The 19,122-nt window shown below is 46.1% G+C and overlaps 1 protein-coding gene across 1 annotated transcript in view; it reads right to left on the bottom strand.

Moving 5' to 3' along the window:
- Positions 1-1,442: 1,442 nt before the first annotated feature.
- LOC142288720 (amine oxidase [flavin-containing]-like) overlaps positions 1,443-19,122 on the bottom strand; it is a 202,644-nt gene continuing 184,964 nt past the window's right edge. The window contains exons 14-15 of the mRNA XM_075333533.1: positions 18,020-18,082; positions 1,443-3,132 (exon numbers count right to left, since the gene is read on the bottom strand). Coding sequence (XP_075189648.1) covers positions 2,980-3,132; positions 18,020-18,082 — 216 coding nt within the window. The 3' untranslated portion in view covers positions 1,443-2,979. The remainder of the gene's footprint in view (positions 3,133-18,019; positions 18,083-19,122) is intronic.

Genomic DNA, 19,122 nt, shown 5'->3' on the forward strand with positions numbered 1-19,122 from the left:
TGTGAAACAGGGTTTCTAGGAGCAGATTTCAGTCCATTAAATGAATGCCAATCAATTATATTCAGAATGTTCTGTGCTTTTCTCTGCCTCTTTACATAGGTTAATGAAGAATTATAGAGACAAAATGATCATTCATATGATGAATTTGTCCCTATATAGCATAATGACAGCAGTTCCGCATCTCCTATTTAAATGGCAATATGGTGCTGAGAACAATCATTTTCGTCCCGGCATAAACAATTCCAATCACAATCCAATCACACAATGAATGAGCATTTTGGTTTCTCCTTGGGTGAGTGCCAGCATGTTTACTCTTACGAACGCTTGTCTGCACTGACAGTATTTTTAAATGTGAATACCACACACATTATATGTTACATGCACTCCATGATGCTCGTTACACACACACTGCATGTTACACACACACACTGCATGGTACACACACACACACACACACACACACACTTTATGTTATGAAAACTCCATATTACACACACTGCATATTACTTAAACACACATAGTAAAGGTATAATGCATTATCAGTGTAGTTTCTGGTTTAAAAAGGCAGACCGGCTCAGACTGGCAAGTCCACCAAACATGCAACCGTGTAAAGCAATGTTCCCCAACTCCAGTCCAGTTTCAGTATTTCCTTAATATTACACAGGTGATAATTCCATAACTTGTGCAATACTAAGGAAATCCTAAAAACATGATTTATCAGTGTCTCTTGAGGACTATAGTTGGGGAGCACTGGTGTAGAGTTTCACTTGGGTCCATTTACGGGCTCTAGGCAGCTGCCCAGATTGCTCCGCCCTAATACCAATCATGACAGTACCTCAAAGGAAACTTAATTGTAGTGCCTAACCTTTGGTTTTTCAGCTTTAAGCCAATTGTCACTATTTATAGGGGTGGTTCACTACTCTGCAATAGTGGCCACATTCCTGTAAAACTGATAGGGAAAGCTTTTTCAAATACCTTGTTCAGCCAATTCTGCCTCTGAGCGGTGCTATTGCAGTCCGCTCATCCCCCATGAAGTAACCCCGGGGTTCTGTGACCTCTGAGATCCAGTGATGTCACATCAACTTCCAGTTGACCTGACATCACTGAATCCAGCCCCAGTCTCCCTGAGTGACTGGGATGTGTGTAGCGTTTCACAACTCATCACAGTCCAGTGTCACAGTGCAGCATGCCATGCATTCTTCCCTTCACTGCAGAGTGCTACAAGCAGGAGTGATGCTGGGCTGTGACAACGGTGAAACTTTGCCCACAGCCCAGTCACTCAAAAAGACTTGGTGATGTCAAGTCAACTGGAAGTTAACGAGACATCACCAGATCTCAGAGGTCACGGAGTCCGGGGGTCACTTCATGGGGAGGAGCGGACTGCAATAGCGCTGCTCAGAAACAGAATTGGCTGAATAAGGTATTTAGAAAAAGCCTTCCCTATCAGTTTTATAGAGATGTGGCCACTATTGCAGAGCAGTGAACCACCTCTTTAATAAATTACATCAAATGCTGCTAATACCATATTCTCTGCTACACGTGGATAGTGTGTTCATAACACACAATGCACAATATAACATGTCTAGTAAACATATTTAAATTGTTAAATGATTTAGCTGTCCTTTTCATTTTTTTGTTTGTTTTGTTTTGCTTTTGAGACAGTAATGCTTAAGAGCAATTTAAACTAATTATACTGGTAAAATAAACCCATGTAAAATAGATAAATTAAAGTTATACTGTATATACAAAATAGTGTTCATTCTACATATAGTATTTTGGATACATGTAAAAAGGTACTTTCTGATAAATGAAATGTTCTGATGTAATTGAATACTTTTAGGATAGTTCTTCCTGACAAAGTATAATTAACTGCAAGTAGATCTGGAACTATAGTGAATGTTTCCCTGTAAAAAAAAACTAGTGGCAACTATACATCAACTTAAAAGAAATCAAATTGGGTTGGATTTTAAAAAATAGTTGAATTGTAGCTCACGACACTAAGGGGTACTTTGCACACTACTACATCGCAGGTGCGATGTCGGTGGGGTCATGTCGAAAGTGACGCACTTCCTGCGTCGCTCTCGACATCGTAGTGTGTAAAGCCTAGATGATACGATTAACGAGCACAAAAGCGTCGTAATCATATCATCGGTGTAGCGTTGGCGAAAACCATAATAACCTTGCTGTGACGGTCCAATGTTATTCCTCGTTCCTGCGGCAGCACACATCGCTGTGTGTGAAGTCGCAGGAGCGAGAAACATCTCCTACCTCCTTCACCGCGGCTCTGGTCGGCTATGCGGAAGGAAGGAGGTGGGCGGGATGTTTACGTCCCGCTCATCTCCGCCCCTCCGCTTCTATTGGCCGCCTGCCGTGTGATGTCGCTATGACGCTGCACGGCCCGCCCACTTAATAAGGAGGCGGGTCGCCGGCCAGAGCAACGTCGCAGGGCAAGGTGAGTGCATGTGAAGCTGGCGTAGCGATAATTTTTGCTACGCCAGCTATCACCACATATCACAGCTGCGACAGGGGCGGGGACTATCGCACTCGGCATCGCAGCATCGGCTTGCGATGTCGTAGTGTGCAAAGTACCCCTAAGATTGCACTAAACCATTAATCAAGCAATGTGTTCTGGCCTTGCATTGATTAGTGTCAATCAACTGTGTCTAGTACAAACCTGACAATACATATAGGATTGTTTTTTAACAGTTTTGTCAAGATTTGCTGCTTTACAAAATTTTTATAAAGAGACAAAAAGAACATCAATAAATATTTTTTTTAAAAATGAACACTAAAAAGTAAGTTACAAAATAATGCAAAACTACAGACATTTTCAATCATTGACATGAAATTTTTTCATAAACTACATTTGGATAATTAAAACACAAATTAACTGTTCATTTATGAAATGAGATGTGAGAAGAAGATATTTCACAGACTAGAATTGTAAACTAGAAGTAAATCTTTGGAATAAAGCAACTTTTAATTCCGAACAGGAAGTCCTTTCTTGTAAACGGATAAACCTAAAACGACTGTTGTTATAACTGCTGAAAATCCAACAAGAGTCAGTAAACCACCCACAGAAGGTAAGTTTCTTTCCAAAAATGTGGTTGTAATTGGAATTGCTGGAATATCCTACAAAAAAAATGAAAAAGAAAAACATAAATTAAACACATATCAATTCACAACCGTTCGAAAGTATTTATTAAAGTATTGTTTCCTTTCTGTACAGGGAAGAGTTACTTAAAGGGAATCTGTCTTCAGATTTTTGCTACCTCAGTTGAGAGCAGCATAATCTAGGGAAAGAGACTCTGATTCCAAAAATGTATCATTTAGCTGACTCAGTTCAGCAGTTGTGACACAGAGTTCTTAGAGGTAACATGCAGCAAAGCTCAGAAAGATAGCCCCAACCACACCACAGCTGTCTGTATACATTATCTCTTGACAGTGAGCTGCTTATCACAGGAATGGACATGGTCACGCAACTGCTTACAAGCCCTGTAGTCCTAATAGGGATAATCACCTGGTGATAAAACCTTCATTGTAAGTAAACAGCACACAAGCTATAACTAACATATTGCTGAATTCAGTGTTTTAAACTCTACATCATGCAGGCCTCAGATTACATAGCAAAAACCTGCTTACAGAATCCCTTAACCAAAAATAACAAACATGCTTAAAGGAAATCTATCACCAGGATTTAATTTCCAAAACTATTTAAAGAAAGTCTGTCAGCACAGAATCGCCATGCAAACAAAGTACAGGTGCTTGGTGCACTCTTGGAGTAGCCAAGAGCTCACATTCCCACCTACTTGTTTTTCCTCTATCACTGCACCATGTCTTTTTTGATTTATAGCTCTGGCATTATAGAGCCAGAGAAGGGGGTGGTGATGAGGGATTAGAGCTGGGGAGAATAGATGGTTGGAAAGAGCTCCTATGAATCAAAAGCAGTTTGGTTCTATTTGTACAGCAATTGAAATGCAGAATTCTCAGTGACTGAAGAACGGACTCTCTAGCTAAAGGTATTACTGGACATTTATTTGGAAGCTCTACATATATAATTTGGGAGGGGGTGAAATCCGGCTGACAGATTCCTATAAAGTGAATCTGTTATCAGATATCACAAGGCAAACGGCATAAATTATTAAATGCAAGTGTACACCTGACTAAGAGTCTGAGGATAAAATGATAATTTTTCAATCCAGCCAAAGAGAGAGAGTTCATGATTGCAGGTTTAAGGGGGTGAAGGGTTAGGCCCACCCCTGCATCTGTACCCGGAACACTTATGTGCTTGTGGTAACTGTAAAGTGTAATTGTAAAGTGTAATGCTTTGTGTAAAAACCGCCATCAGGTAGCAGTGCTACAGTACGAGTATCCTGGAACCTGGGTGGGGAGGAGGAGGAGAACAGGGACTATATAAGAGAAAATCAGTGGGAGAGGGAGTCCCCGGGAAGATGAATTAGTGAGAACCCCAAAGTAGAAGATTCCGACCTTATGGGTCACCCTCACAACCGTGGCACACGGGATCCGTTCTGATGGGGAAAACCGAGTCCCCCAAGGAAAAGGGTATAATCAGACGGTCGGGGGACTGACATTGGAATATACTGGCTGAAACTTAATGAATTCCACACTTATGGAAAGGTCAGGACGTCCTCGGCCAGAAGGGTATGTCTGGATGGCCTGGGCACAATAGGGATAGCCCCCCTTGTGCTAGAATGAAGAGTAGTCTGGAAGGAGAGGCCTGAAGGTGAAAAAAGGGTACCCAGGTGCCAGTGATATGGACTGTTGTTAAATTACGTAAAGTAGGGAAGAGTGGATGGAACCCCAATGGGAAGAGTACTGCCGCTGGCGAGATGCAGGCCGAGTTAATGCAGACAGTACCAGAAAATAAAGTTGGCCTGTTTAAGAAGTAAGATTGAGTCTGGAATTTATTTACTAAAGAAAAGTGAAAGAGTTTCGCCTGAGACTGTTACGGAGTCCTCCTGTGTGTGGTGCGGCGACGGGGAAGCAAGGGATTAATGACAGGCTGTGCTGTGACCTGTTGTTCCTCATGCACTTATGACTATGACCGCTGCCTGCCCCGTGTCCTCCACCACACAGGTGTATTTAATCTTCCTCCACAAAGGCGGAGAAACAGCTGCAGCTTGTACTGAGCAGTGTGAGATCTCAGCAGCTCTTAGAAGGAAGGGACACTGAAGAGCTTGTCAATCAGGCTAGGTTGGTGTAGACTGAGTTTAAATTCTCAAAAAGGATGGTACAACTATATTTAAATGGATTTTCAAAGTATTTTATTTCTGCTCAAACATGACACAACCATGATCTTAGGGATGTGCACACCCTAGAGCAGAGTCCCAAACTCCAGTCCTCAAGAGCCACCAACAGATCATGTTCTCAGGATTTCCTTAATATTCCAACAACCTGTCCAATACTAGGTAAATCCTAAAAATATGACCTGTTGGAGGCTCCTGAAAAGTGGAGTTAGGGAACACTGCTCTAGAGAAATACTTAGTTATTCCCAAAGTTACTTATTCCCTAAGTTAGTCCCAAAGCCACCTAATTCCTCAATATACAGTTGAAACCAGAGGTTTACATACACTATCTAAAAAGACACATCATGAATGTTTTTCTCACTATCCGACATGAAATCAAAACAAACCTTTCCCGTTTTAATTCAATTAGGAACCAAAATTATTTATATTTGCCAAATGCCAGAAAAATGAAAGAGAATGCTTTAAGGCTTTTTTCTTTACTTTCTGCAAAGTCAAAAGTTTACATACATTTCATTAGTGCCATGGTGATGGCAGTATCATGCTGTGGGGATGTTTATTGGCAGGAGGGACAAAGAAAATGTTCCAAGTCAAGGGTAAGATGGATGGTGCAAAACACAGGGATATTCTTGAGCAAATCTTGTTTCTGTCTGTCAGTGATTTGAGACTGGGACGGAGGTTCACTTTCCAACAAGACAATGACTCAACGCAACAGTCAAGTGGTTTAAGGGGAAATGTGTAAATATATTGGAGTGGCCGAGTCAAAGCCCAGACCTTAATCCAATTGAAAATCTGTGTTCAGACTTTAAGATTGCTGTTCACCAGAGAAAACCATGTAACTTGAAGGAGCTGGAGCAGTTTTGCTTTGAGGAATGGACAAAAACCCAGTGACAAGATGTGGAAATCTCGTAGAGACTTATGCAAAGTTATCTAATTTATCTCTTGAGTGATCACTCTGTTATTTATCCTAGTTATTGTGATATCTATGCTAACCAATTGGCAAACTGTATTGTATGAATCTATATTCCCCTCTTTTTTTGTGCTTTTTAGCACTCTAAGGAGAAGGCGTACTTTCTTCCATATATTCTGGAGAAGGCGTACTTTCTTCCATATATTCTGTATTATATTTTTTTATAATTTATCCCATACAATTTTTGTATGTTGTTCTCTCCTACCAATGTGTAACATCTTAGACCTATCTTATATCTGGGTTAGTTTTACTCACAGCCTACAAGTTGTGTACTCCATACTGACCTGATGATCATACCTGCAGCCTTTATTGTAATGCTTTAGGTCGCCTGCAGTCCCGTAGCAGACGCATGACGTGGGCATGCTCTGCATGCACCCTCCTGACGCCATAGTTGTTGTGTCGTTGTCATGGTGATGGAGGAGATGATGTACATCCTCTCTCCCATCATCCACATGGCGACATGCTTGCCAATTTTCTACACTCCTGATCAGCCATACACATACATGTATGAATACTCTCCACATGACCTTTTAAACCATGTATCCCGACAAAGCCCTGTGTTGACAAAACATGCGTTGAGGTACACCTGGCTCCCCTGTGCCCTTTGGTTCTTCAAACAATCTGCATCATATCTCAGTGTATTTAGATATTCATGATATGACATGCGTTTACACTGTGACTTGTCCCTCTACAGGACTATCCTCCTGTATTATCTTGCTGCTAAAGCATAGTTACTGCTTTAAGGCTCTGTTTATTGTTTATCAAATTTGAATAGTAAAGTGTTAATAAACTGCGCTGCCAGAGCAAAGAGAATCCATGTAGAAGGAATGATTATTCCTTCTACATGGATCCTCTTTTCTACGGCAGTGCGGTCTATTAACCCTTTTCTCTCCAAATTTGAACTGCATCTCCACGTGGGTTCTGCTGCAGCCGTATTTACGCCATTACAGTGGTTGCGACTTTCGCAACCACACCAGTTGAGTCTACCCTTACAGCATCTTTGCTGACAGTGTTTTAGGATAAGCCCTATTTGTGCTTACTGTCTTTTTCAGCATTTTTAACTGTTTATTGCTTTTGCACCTTTATGACATTTGACCCAGCCTGGAGACATTTGGGAGTTGAGTTTTTGTTTATTCTTTACTTCTGGATAGCCTCATTATAACCAACTCGCTATACTAAGATATGCCCCTGTTCTCGATATTACCTGTCTCATGTCCTGAGGTACCTTGATACTGATGTTACGACTTGTACATTTGTATTGTGACCTGCTTAGGCATATGCTGTGCATTATTCCCTTGCTGATAGACTATAGTTATCTTTACTTTATTGCCTATGCATTTTACAATTTTTGGATTAGACCCGAGACACTTGGGAGCTGTGGGTTTGTTTACTTCTTGCCTCTGGGCAGACTTATTTTCACCTGTTTGCTACCCTTGTCTCAGTCACCTTTTTAGTGCACAGTTATATGTTCATGTTAATATTTATATCAATAAAGTTTACAACTTTTATTATTACTATTTTTGATTCTATTCCTTTCTCCATCAGTTCATATATAATGCAACAATATTGCAATTACTTGTACAATTAGGGATTTTCTCCTATTTTGTTTTTAATCCAAAGCAACTTGCAACTGTAACTGCTACAAAAGGAATCTCTGCAAAGTACTGACTGTAGGGGGGTGAATAGTTATGCACACTGAAATTTTCAGTTATTTTATCCTATTTGTTGTTTGCTTCACAATAAAAAGAAAAAAAATGTTTTTCACATGAACTGATGCAAACCATAAATAACAGTGAATTTCCAGGTTGAGAGGTAGAAAAACATGAAAAATACCAACGAGGGGTGAATACCTTTGCAAGGCACTGTAGTGACCCATGTAGTCCTGAACAAAGAATAACCTGTGGAATGTCCAATAAATGAGCTTTTATGTCTTAAGACGTCTTCAACACCATTTGCTATTCTGCAAGTAATGCTCTTGTGTCGCGGGCGGAGGAAGGGACGCCGCGCTCTCCCACTGCTGCTCGGGTCCGTCTGCCGCGGCTGCTGCGGCCTGCTGCTGCTCGGTGGCTCGAGCGGTGGGCCGGATCCCGGGGACTCTAGCGGCGCTCCTCGCCCGTGAGTGAAAGGGGGTTGTTGGGTGTGGGGATTGTTTATTGTCCGTGACGCCACCCACGGTTGTGGTGATTTGTTGGCACCACCGCTGCTCTGTATGGGGGATCCCGGGAAGGATGGTATGGAGCAGCCAGTTGTTGTGTTGTCCCTCCGTGGGTAGGGGTTGGTGATCCCGGGGCCCAGTGATGAGATGGGAGATGCAGGGCTGGTGGGCGCAGGGACGCGGGGGCAGCGCTGTGCCTTGCGGCACTGTGACACTCACTCAGCCTGAGACGTTGACACAGTTTTTCAGTAAACCACACGGCTGGAAAGACGGTTCCCCCGGACGGCTGCACTTGCTCTCCCAGTAGGTAACGGTGATGTCCCTTTGACCTGCACCTAGTGTTTATATGTTGGTAGCGATGGGTTCCCACCGGTAACCCGCTCCCCGGCTTGGATATGGGCCGGAGGAGCCCTACTTTGCCCGCAGGCTCTGGCCCTGAGAAACTGGTGCCCTGGCGGTGGCGGTGTCTCTCCTTAATGGTTGGACTGTTGCCTTCAGTCGGGACTTGGTTGTTGGGGGATCGACGTCCCCTTCACTGACTGATTCGGCAAATTATGGCGACTCCTAGCTTTGCCGAGGTCCGAGAGGCCTCTGCCCTGGTGCTGACTGTCTTTCGTATACTGCTCCAGACCGCCGGGCCACTACCCGTCCGCGGTCCTTCCAGCAACCTCCGAGCAGTCCCCCTCCAGACGATCACCGCTGTTGCTGACCTTGCTGACACTGTCCTGCACTTAGCCGGACCAACTTCAGGTCTGTCTACGCTCACTTTTACTCTTTTCTTCTTTGCTCCACTACTACTTCACTTTCACTTCACTCAGCTCCTCTACCACTTCACTGTTTACTCAAGCTCTTCCCTGAGCTGACTCTGTTCTTTCCACTTCCTTCTCCTTTCTCTATCTGCCTGGTTCTTCCTGCCTCCAGGGCTGTGTACTCCTCGGTGAGCGGAGCCAACCACCTGGCCCACCACCTGGTGTGAACATCAGCCCCTGGAGGAAGGCAACAAGGATTTGAGTAGCTTTGGTGTTCCTAACTGGGATGTAGGGTGTGGTGGTGTGATGACCTGTGACCCCTGGCTTTCCCAGGGCGTCACATTCCCCCTTAGCAAAATGCAGACCGTCCGCGGGCTGCCCGTCCAACACCGGTTTTATTTTCTGTAAAGTATAAAAAGTAAACATATAAATCATAACATCATCCCACAATGGGAGGCACATTTCTTAAACGTTACTAAACGGTTTTACGGTTACGGTTTCCGCTCTCTCCCACCCAAGCAACCTGGCCCTGATGCTGCCCCTAAAACCCAGGCAGCACCCCTTGACCCAAGTCCAGCACAAGTTACCCGAGCGGGATCTGTCCTTCCCCTCCAGAGGGTAGCCACCGGTTCCTTTGGTGGCTGGGCCCCAGCCGGCTCTGCTGAGGGCCCTCCCTCCAACCTGCCTCTCCGGAGGCGGCAACTGTGGAAAACGGTACGGTAAAACAACATATTTACAAGCCACTTAACGTTTGTGGTTGCCCTGCAAGTTCACGGGCTTGTCCATGGATAGTTCCCATGCTAACTTTTTAAACGGTCCCCACGGGGACAACAGTGCCGTCTCCGGCCGGTTCAATCACTGTTAATCAAGTTAAACTTCGGTTATTATTTTGCTTATCATTTTCAAAACTTTCAAACTTTCAAACACTTTTAAACATGAACGCACACAGACTTCCTGACCCCCCTTTTTTTTAAAGGACAGTCTCCCTGTACCTAAGTGGGGGTCTACCTAGGTTGGGACGGGTGGACCTTCGGGGTCCGGTGTCAATGGGGCTATGGAGTTGGGCAGAGGGAACAACCGGTTCCTCCTCCCTTCTATTGTGTGGGGCAGGCGGAGGCATAGGGGAGCTGGGTACAGGTTCATCCCTGGGCACTGGCACTGGTTCTGGCTCACGGTCGACCGCTTCCACCACTTCTTCATCCACAGGTTGTGGGAACAGTATCACTGGAAGAATCACCGCGCCGTTCTGGGTAGGCCAGTCTGCTGGGAAGTCACCCATCACAGTGTGGATCACCTCTTTTGCCTTCTCTGCTGGTGGAGGAACTGGTACATCAGCCGTTGCCCTCAATGCTGGTGGGCACCTTTTCAGATGGTCCCGGGAAACCGTGGCCAAAGTGCCCCCTTGGTCACGACTGATCCGGTAGGCCTTCCCATCTTCCCACCCTGTGGGTTGTATGACGTATGGGGTTGGTTCCCATTGATCATCCAGCTTGTGGGTCTTCCTCTTCCGCTTTAACACCACATCTCCTGGCTGGAAAGGGCCCGCAGACGCTTTCTGGTTGAATCGCTGCTCTTGCTGTTCTCGACTTCGACTTAGGTTCTTCTCCACATACTCCTGAATCTGCCGGTATTGTGCTCTCCGCCGAGTTTCCCATTCAGCTGTCGAAGGGAGTGCTTCCGGGGACTCCAACCCTATTTCCAGGTCCACCGGCAGGCGGCCGGGACGAGCCCTCATTAGGTATGCTGGGGTGCACTTTGTAGAGCTGGACGGGATATTGTTATACATATCGAACAAGTCGGGTAGCTTCTCCGGCCACAGGTTCCGCTCTTCCAGCGGTAACGTCTTGAGGAGTCCCAGGACCAAGTGGTTCATCTTCTCACACATGCCGTTAGTCTGGGCATGGTAAGGGGTGGTCCGGATTTTCTTACAGCCGTACAACTGGCAAAACTCGTGGAACACCTCCACTTCAAAAGCCGGGCCTTGGTCAGTAAGCACTTTTTCTGGATATCCATGTGGGCGGCAGAAATAAGCCTGGAACGCTCGAGCAGCAGTTCGACCAGTTAATTCCTTGACGGGGACAACCACCATGAATCTTGAATAGTGGTCTACGATGGTCAATGCGTAGGCGTACCCACTTCGGCTGGGGGTGAGCTTGACATGGTCTAGGGCGACCAGTTCCAGCGGCTGATGTGTGATGATTGGGTGGAGGGGTGCCCTCTGGCTGGTCTCGTCCTTCCTCCTCAGCGTGCAAGGGCCACACTCCCGGCACCAGGCTTCTACCGACTCCCGCATCCCACTCCAGTAGAACCGCTCTCTCAACAGCATCTCCAGCTTTTTCCACCCGAAGTACCCAGCACCATCATGGTATGCCCGTAAAACAGTAGCCACATCAGCTTGGGGAATAACCAACTGGCAGATTTTCTCATGAGTCTTCGGGGTGATCAGCTCACGGTACAGCTTCCCTTGGTGTAGATACAGCCGCTTCCGTTCTTTCCACAAGCGCTGGGCTTCAGCCGGGGCGGCAGGGTCTATCCCAACAGCACCTTGTTCCACCAGGGTCTTGACGAGGCGGACAGCCGGCGCCTGGTTTTGAGCTTCCTGCCACTCTTGACTGGGCCGTGGGTCCAAGTCCACCCGTTGTTGGTGTACCTGTATCCTCTCGGTTGAGGGCTGGTGAAATGCAGGCAACTCGATCTCCTCGAGGTCATCATCCTCGCACCCTTCTTCTGACAAATGGGGCATTCGGGAGAGTGCATCAGCATTAATGTTGACACGACGAGCACGGTACTTGATGGTGAAGTCATAGTTGGCTAGCCGGGCCACCTACCGCTGCTCCAACGCGCCCAACTTGGCCGTATCCAGGTGAGTCAACGGATTGTTGTCCGTGAAAGCGGTGAATTTGGCTGCGGCCAAGTAGTGACGGAATCTCTCTGTGATAGCCCATACCAATGCCAGAAGCTCGAGCTTGAAGGAGCTGTAGTTCTCCGGATTCCTTTCAGTTGGCCGAAGCTTCTGGCTAGCATAAGCAATCACTTTCTCTTTCCCATCCTGGACCTGGGACAGCCCCACATTGCTGGCGTCTGTGTAGAGGATAAACGGGCAGCCATAGTCGGGATACGCCAGGACCTCTTCTCCGATTAAGGCCGCTTTCAGCTGGCAGAAGGATTCCTCATGCTTTTCTTCCCACACCAGTGGGGCTCCGATGGGTCTACCACCCTTAGTCTGTCCCACGAGGAGATCTTGCATGGGAGCAGCCATCTTCGTGTACCCTTTGATAAAGCGCCGGTAGTACCCCACCAGACCCAGAAACTGCCTTACTTCCCTCACGGTGGTTGGTCTTGGCCAGCCCTGGATGGCAGTGATCTTCTCAGGGTCAGGGGCAACACCTTCTGCACTCACCACGTGCCCCAGGTACTGCACTCTGGGTTTCAGCAGGTGGCACTTAGAGGGCTTCAACTTCATCCCGTATTTGGCAAGGGACGCAAACACTTCGGCCAGGTGCTCCAGATGGGCTTCATACGTCTGGGAGTAAACAATCACATCATCCAAGTACAATAGGACGGTCTCGAAGTTTATGTGTCCCAGACAGCACTCCATCAGCCGTTGGAAGGTTCCTGGGGCATTGCACAGCCCGAACGGCATACTATTAAATTCACAGAGCCCTATCGGGGTGGTGAAGGCGGTTTTCTCCCGATCTTCCGGGGCCACGGCCACTTGCCAGTACCCACTGGTGAGGTCAAGGGTAGAGAAGTAATTTGCAGTTCTCAGCGCGGCCAAAGACTCTTCAATCCGGGGCAGTGGATAGGCATCTTTATGGGTTATCTGATTAATCTTCCGGTAGTCCACACACATCCGCATGGTACCATCCTTCTTCTTGACCAGTACCAACGGAGCGGCCCAGGGACTACAGCTGTCCCGAATAACCCCTGCCTCCTTCATATTCCTCAACATATCTTTGGCACACTGATAATGTGCAGGGGGAATAGGCCTGTACCTCTCTTTGATAGGGGGGTGTTCCCCGGTGGGTATATGGTGTTGAACCCCCTTGATCTGCCCAAAGTCTAGTGGGTGTTTGCTGAAAACCTGTTCGTACTCCCGCACCACCCTGTATACCCCTGCTTTGTGATGTGTAGGGGTATCATCAGTGCCCACGTGAAGCTGTTGGTGCCACTCATTTACCTCCCCTTGCAGCGGGGAAGTGCTGGTAGTAGGTGGGGAGACTGAGGGACTGGCTTCGTGGATGGTGTGGGGATCTAGGGTGAGTAGCTTGGCAATGGTGGCATACCGGGGAAGCCTGACTTCTTCCTCCCTACAGTTCAGCACCCTCACGGGCACTCTCCCCTTCTTCACGTCTACCACCCCTCGGGCGGCCATTACTGTGGGCCAGTGCTCAGAGGGTATGGGCTCCATCATGGCAGGATAGTCACGCCCCTGAGGCCCTACCGCTGCTCTACACCAAATCATCATCTCACTCCTAGGGGGCACAAGCAACGGGGCCACATCCATCACTCTCACTCCACCAATCTCTCCTCCTGTTGAGTTTACATGCTGGCGGTACATCAAGGCTCGTATCTCTCGCTGCACAGCCCTCTGTCGGCTCCCCGCCGCCGTGGCGGCCAGCTGCTGCAGTAGGGCCAACACATCACCCATACAGTGCTCCATCACATTGGTTCCTAGCACTATCTTCGGGTTATGATCACTGGGTTCATTCATGATCACAATCATACCCTGGTGTTGCAGTTCAGCTTGCCCTACCGTCATAGCCACCTGTTTATACCCCACTTGGGTCAATGGGAGTCCATTGGCAGCAATTAGCGTTATACTAGTATCTGGGGGTGCCAGCTCGTCTATCCCCCAATACTGCTGGTACAACGTATATGGTATGGTAGTTACCTGGGATCCAGTGTCCAAGAGAGCCATCACCGGTATGCCGTCCACAACCACGGGAATAATGGGTCGGGCCCCAATATACCGGTCCCGCCAGTCCGAGGGGCCACGGGGTTCTACTCCTGAGGGTTGGCCCGGGGCCCCAGGGGTTGCTCGTTTAACGGGCACTCTCGGATGTAATGCCCAGGCTTACGGCACTTGTAGCAGATGGGAGGCCTGCTCCGCGGGTTGTTATTACTTCTCCGCTGCATCCAGGGGACATCTTCAGGGCTGTCGGCAAGCTGTATCGGTGCTGAAGGCTGAGATCTGGTCAACGGTTGGAGTGCAGCAAGAATCTTGGCGAGGTCTCCGTCCATGTGACGGATCTGGGCTGCCAGTTCCTCCATAGTGCTGCTTGGGGCTGCAGGTGTTGGAGAGGTTGGTAGAGCAGGGGCCACCACCACGGGAGCTGTCTCGATGGGCCACGGGCCTGGCTCCAGGGCTTCTGAGGCTGGGGGCTGTAGTGCTTTAATGGCCCGTTCCTTTAACACAGCAAAGTCCACATCAGGGTGTTCCAGGGCCCACAGCCGGAGTTGTTTACGATCCTCAGGGGACCTCATCCCCTGCGCAAATTGCTCTACTAACATCTTGTTGCTATCCGCTATCACAAGGCGCACCTCTACCCAACGGCAGAGCGGTAAGATCCTGTTCGTGATGCCAAGTTGTCGCGGGCGGAGGAGGGGACGCCGCGCTCTCCCCCTGCTGCTCGGGTCCGGCTGCTGCGGCCTGCTGCTGCTCGGTGGCTCGAGCGGTGGGCCGGATCCCGGGGACTCTAGCGGCGCTTCTCGCCCGTGAGTGAAAGGGGGTTGTTGGGTGTGGAGATTGTTTATTGTCCGTGACGCCACCCATGGTTGTGGTGATTTGTTGGCACCACCGCTGCTCTGTATGGGGGATCCCGGGAAGGATGGTATGGAGCAGCCAGTTGTTGTGTTGCCCCTCCGTGGGTAGGGGTTGGTGATCCCGGGGCCCAGTGATGAGATGGGAGATGCAGGGCTGGTGGGCGCAGGGATGCGGGGGCAGTGCTGTGCCTTGCGGCACTGTGGTACTCACTCAGCCTGAGACGTTGACACAGTTTTTCAGCAAACCACACGGCTGGAAAGACGGTTCCCCCGGACGGCTGCACTTGCTCTCCCAGTAGGTAACGGTGATGTCCCTTTGACCTGCACCTAGTGTTTCTATGTTGGTAGCGATGGGTTCCCACTGGTAACCCGCTCCCCGGCTTGGATATGGGCCGGAGGAGCCCTACTTTGCCCGCAGGCGCTGGCCCTGAGAAACTGGTGCCCTGGCGGTGGCGGTGTCTCTCCTCAATGGTTGGACTGTTGCCTTCAGTCGGGACTTGGTTGTTGGGGGATCGACGTCCCCTTCACTGACGGATTCGGCAAATTACGGCGACTCCTAGCCTTGCCGGGGTCCGAGAGGCCCCTGCCCTGGTGCTGACTGTCCTTCGTATACTGCTCCAGACCGCCGGGCCACTACCCGTCCTCGGTCCTTCCAGCAACCTCCGAGCAGTCCCCCTCCAGACGATCACCGCTGTTGCTGACCTTGCTGACACTGTCCTGCACTTAGCCGGACCAACTTCAGGTCTGTCTACGCTCACTTTTACTCTTTTCTTCTTTGCTCCACTACTACTTCACTTTCACTTCACTCAGCTCCTCTACCACTTCACTGTTTACTCAAGCTCTTCCCTGAGCTGACTCTGTTCTTTCCACTTCCTCCTCCTTTCTCTATCTGCCTGGTTCTTCCTGCCTCCAGGGCTGTGTACTCCTCGGTGGGCGGAGCCAACCGCCTGGCCCACCCCCTGGTGTGAACATCAGCCCCTGGAGGAAGGCAACAAGGATTTGAGTAGCTTTGGTGTTCCTAACTGGGATGTAGGGTGTGGTGGTGTGATAACCTGTGACCCCTGGCTTGCCCAGGGCGTCACACTTGCATTATATGTGTGATTCAATTTACAATCATTAGGCCATCAATAATTAGTATAGATGTGGGGCTCGACGACTATCTAAATATGAAAATACCTACAAAGGCCCAGTGTCCAAATAATACACTAGAAATTAGTAAAGTACATTCTTTATTTGGATAACACTGGTCAAAACAAAATTGCATTTGATTTGTAAAATACCAAATCATATGTATTTTTGTCTCAAGATTCCAAATATACCATCAAAAATGGTGTATCACGTAAGATTTTTTAGATATTGCAGATCCTTTAAATGTATTTTGTGTACTTGCTTTGTCACCTCAATGCCTCTTGGGTTTTTTTTTGTTTGAAATGATTGAATCACCGACTAAGCATGTGGTAGTATTCATTTCCGTGTAATATCCAGTGTAAAAAGCTATGAACAGTCACCAGAGGGCAGGCGTCCTATATGATTGATATTGCGTAATGTGGTTTACCGGGCTTCTGTGGTATTGCACAATGATATGTAAAGCTAGGGAATGAGTGAAATGTCTGAACGGTATATAAATGTGCAGTCATAGAGTTCTGGCATATTTCTTAGCGTTGGTGAAACCTTTTAAAATTCTTGTCTTATTTAATTACAGCAAAATAGCAAAATGGCAAGTGCTCAACGTTGTCGTTGTTGCGTAAACCATCCTGATAACTTCTGCTTTGTGTGTGGAACGTTTACAACAAAAGCAAACAAAAACAAAATTGTGAAATATAAAGATCATGAATGGCAGATTTGCTGTGATTTAAAAGTTGTTGCTCTGCTTTTAGGTTTACAGGGTGGTACTGAATTTACTAAATTCTGCTGCTTTTTGTGTCTGTGGGACAGCCGAGACACCAAAAACCAGTACACAGTCAAGGAATGGCCTGTGAGGAAATTGTACATTCCTGGAAAAGAAAATGTCAAATATATCCCACTGGTTGATCCAAGCAAAATAACTCTGCCGTCTCTACATATAAAGCTGGGATTGATCAAGAACTTTGTAAAAGCTCTTGATAAAGAGGGTCGGGCTTTAAATCATTTGGTTGCTATGTTTCCAAATTGAGTGCAGCTAAGTTAAAGGAAGGTATATTCATTGGACCTCAATTCAGGAAATTGCTAAAAGATGAAATATTCTAGTCAAAACTCAAGAAGAATTAGTCATCTGCTTGGTCCTCCTTCAAAGCAATTGTTGATGGCTTCTTGGGTAACAATAAAGATGATGACTATGTTTCCATAGTCAATGAGTTATTGCAAAACTACAAAGTAATAGGCTGTAGAATGTCATTGAAAATTCATTTTTTACATTCGCACCTAGACTTTTTTCCAGAAAACTTGGGTTCTGTTAGTGATGAACAAGGTGAGCGTTTTCACCAGCACATTCTTACCATAGAGAAATGCTACCAAGGACACTGGAATCCTGCACTGATGGGCGACTACTGCTGGATGTTGTGTAGGGAGACAGATGAGACTCATACAAAAGGAAAGCCTCATCAGCCCATTTTGCCCAAACAACATGACATTAGAATTTGGATTTTGAGGGCAATTAAGCTGAAAGTGTATAATTTAAGTGCTATTGCTAATATTATGACTTTGAGTCATCATTACGACTTTATGACATTGATAGTGTAGCTTTTAAGTAGGCCTAATAGTTTCTTATCATCTTTCTTAAAATGCTGTGTATCTATTAAACGTGACATGATAGAAAGAATCCAACTTTTCCACTGAAATCAGCACCGCAAAATTAGTTAGAACCACCCATTTTCAAACCAGATACAGGAAAACAATTGTTTTTTTGTTGACCAGGGATTAGGTGACTTATTTATCCAAGTAAAAAATATATTCTACTAAATTCTAGTGTATTATTTGGTCCACACTCAGCATTTGTAAGTGTTTTCATATCCTAATGTTCCCTGTATATAGAATAGTATGCTGAGTATGACCGACTGTAGCTGGATTCCTAGGTGAACAGTTTTCTGTGGAACCAAGATAAGAGACATTATATTTAGAAATATAATTGAGTTCTTACCAATGATTGTGGTTCTGGCATCAAAATATCATTCTCTGAAATTTTTCCCAACTCAAATAGGATCTAAAACACAATTAATACAATTAATACAAAAGGTTACAGGATTTACAATTGGATTGTTTAAAAACAACTTAATAAATATGTAACAATAACATAATTATTTTGCAAGGGTATCAACATTTTATAATTAAGAAACTAATTAGCCAGTACAATTGCAGGTAAATTGCATGTATATCAAAAAAAGTTTACGTAAAAAATATCTAGTAATTACAAGATTTACAATTGGACTATGTACTAGCACCTTAATAATAATTATTTGGAGAAGTAAATATTTTGACCAGATCATCATTTTTATACAGATCTTCCAACTCTGAGCTATATAAACTTGATTGCTTATTGAATGAAGCAGATCAAGTCATGTATGTTTATGTAATGAGGAAAGGTGAGGACTAAATATATCAAAATCCTTTATCAATGTGTACATAATTGTTAGGCAGCCTGTTTTCCTCAAGAAAAATGGGCCAAAAAAGAGATTTAACCAACTCTGAAGAAAAAAATGTTGCAAATTGTCAAAAATTGTTTCAAGTCTTACTGAAAAATATAGAACTCTTAAAATTGCTATAATATTGGGGCATGATCAAAGAAACACCAAAAGTTTGTTGTAAATAGTCAACATGGTCGCACATTAACTGCTAAAGATTTGAGAAGAATCAAGCGTGAAGTGACCAGGATTCCATTATTCTCCGGTGCTGTCATATTGCAGAACGACATCCTTCCTAGAGTGCCTTGAAGTACAAGGTGTTCAGTGCTCAGCGACATGGCCAAGGTAAAGAAGTCTGAAACCCGAACCCGACTAAACAAGACAAGTACGTTGAAATGACTGGACCAAGAAATATCTAAAGACAGATTTTTCAAATGTTTTATGATTTGATGAGATGAGAGTGACTCTTGATGAATTACATGGATGGGCCTGGGATTGGTCACTATCGATATAGATCTCCATTTCAACTTCAACTCCAGCAAGGTGGAGGGGGGTTCTACTATGGGCCGGTATTATTAAAGATTAACTAGTTGGACCTTTTCAGGTTGAAGAAGGATTCAAA

Source organism: Anomaloglossus baeobatrachus, chromosome 2 (assembly GCF_048569485.1).
Source record: "Anomaloglossus baeobatrachus isolate aAnoBae1 chromosome 2, aAnoBae1.hap1, whole genome shotgun sequence".
NCBI classification, from domain to species: Eukaryota; Metazoa; Chordata; class Amphibia; order Anura; family Aromobatidae; genus Anomaloglossus; species Anomaloglossus baeobatrachus.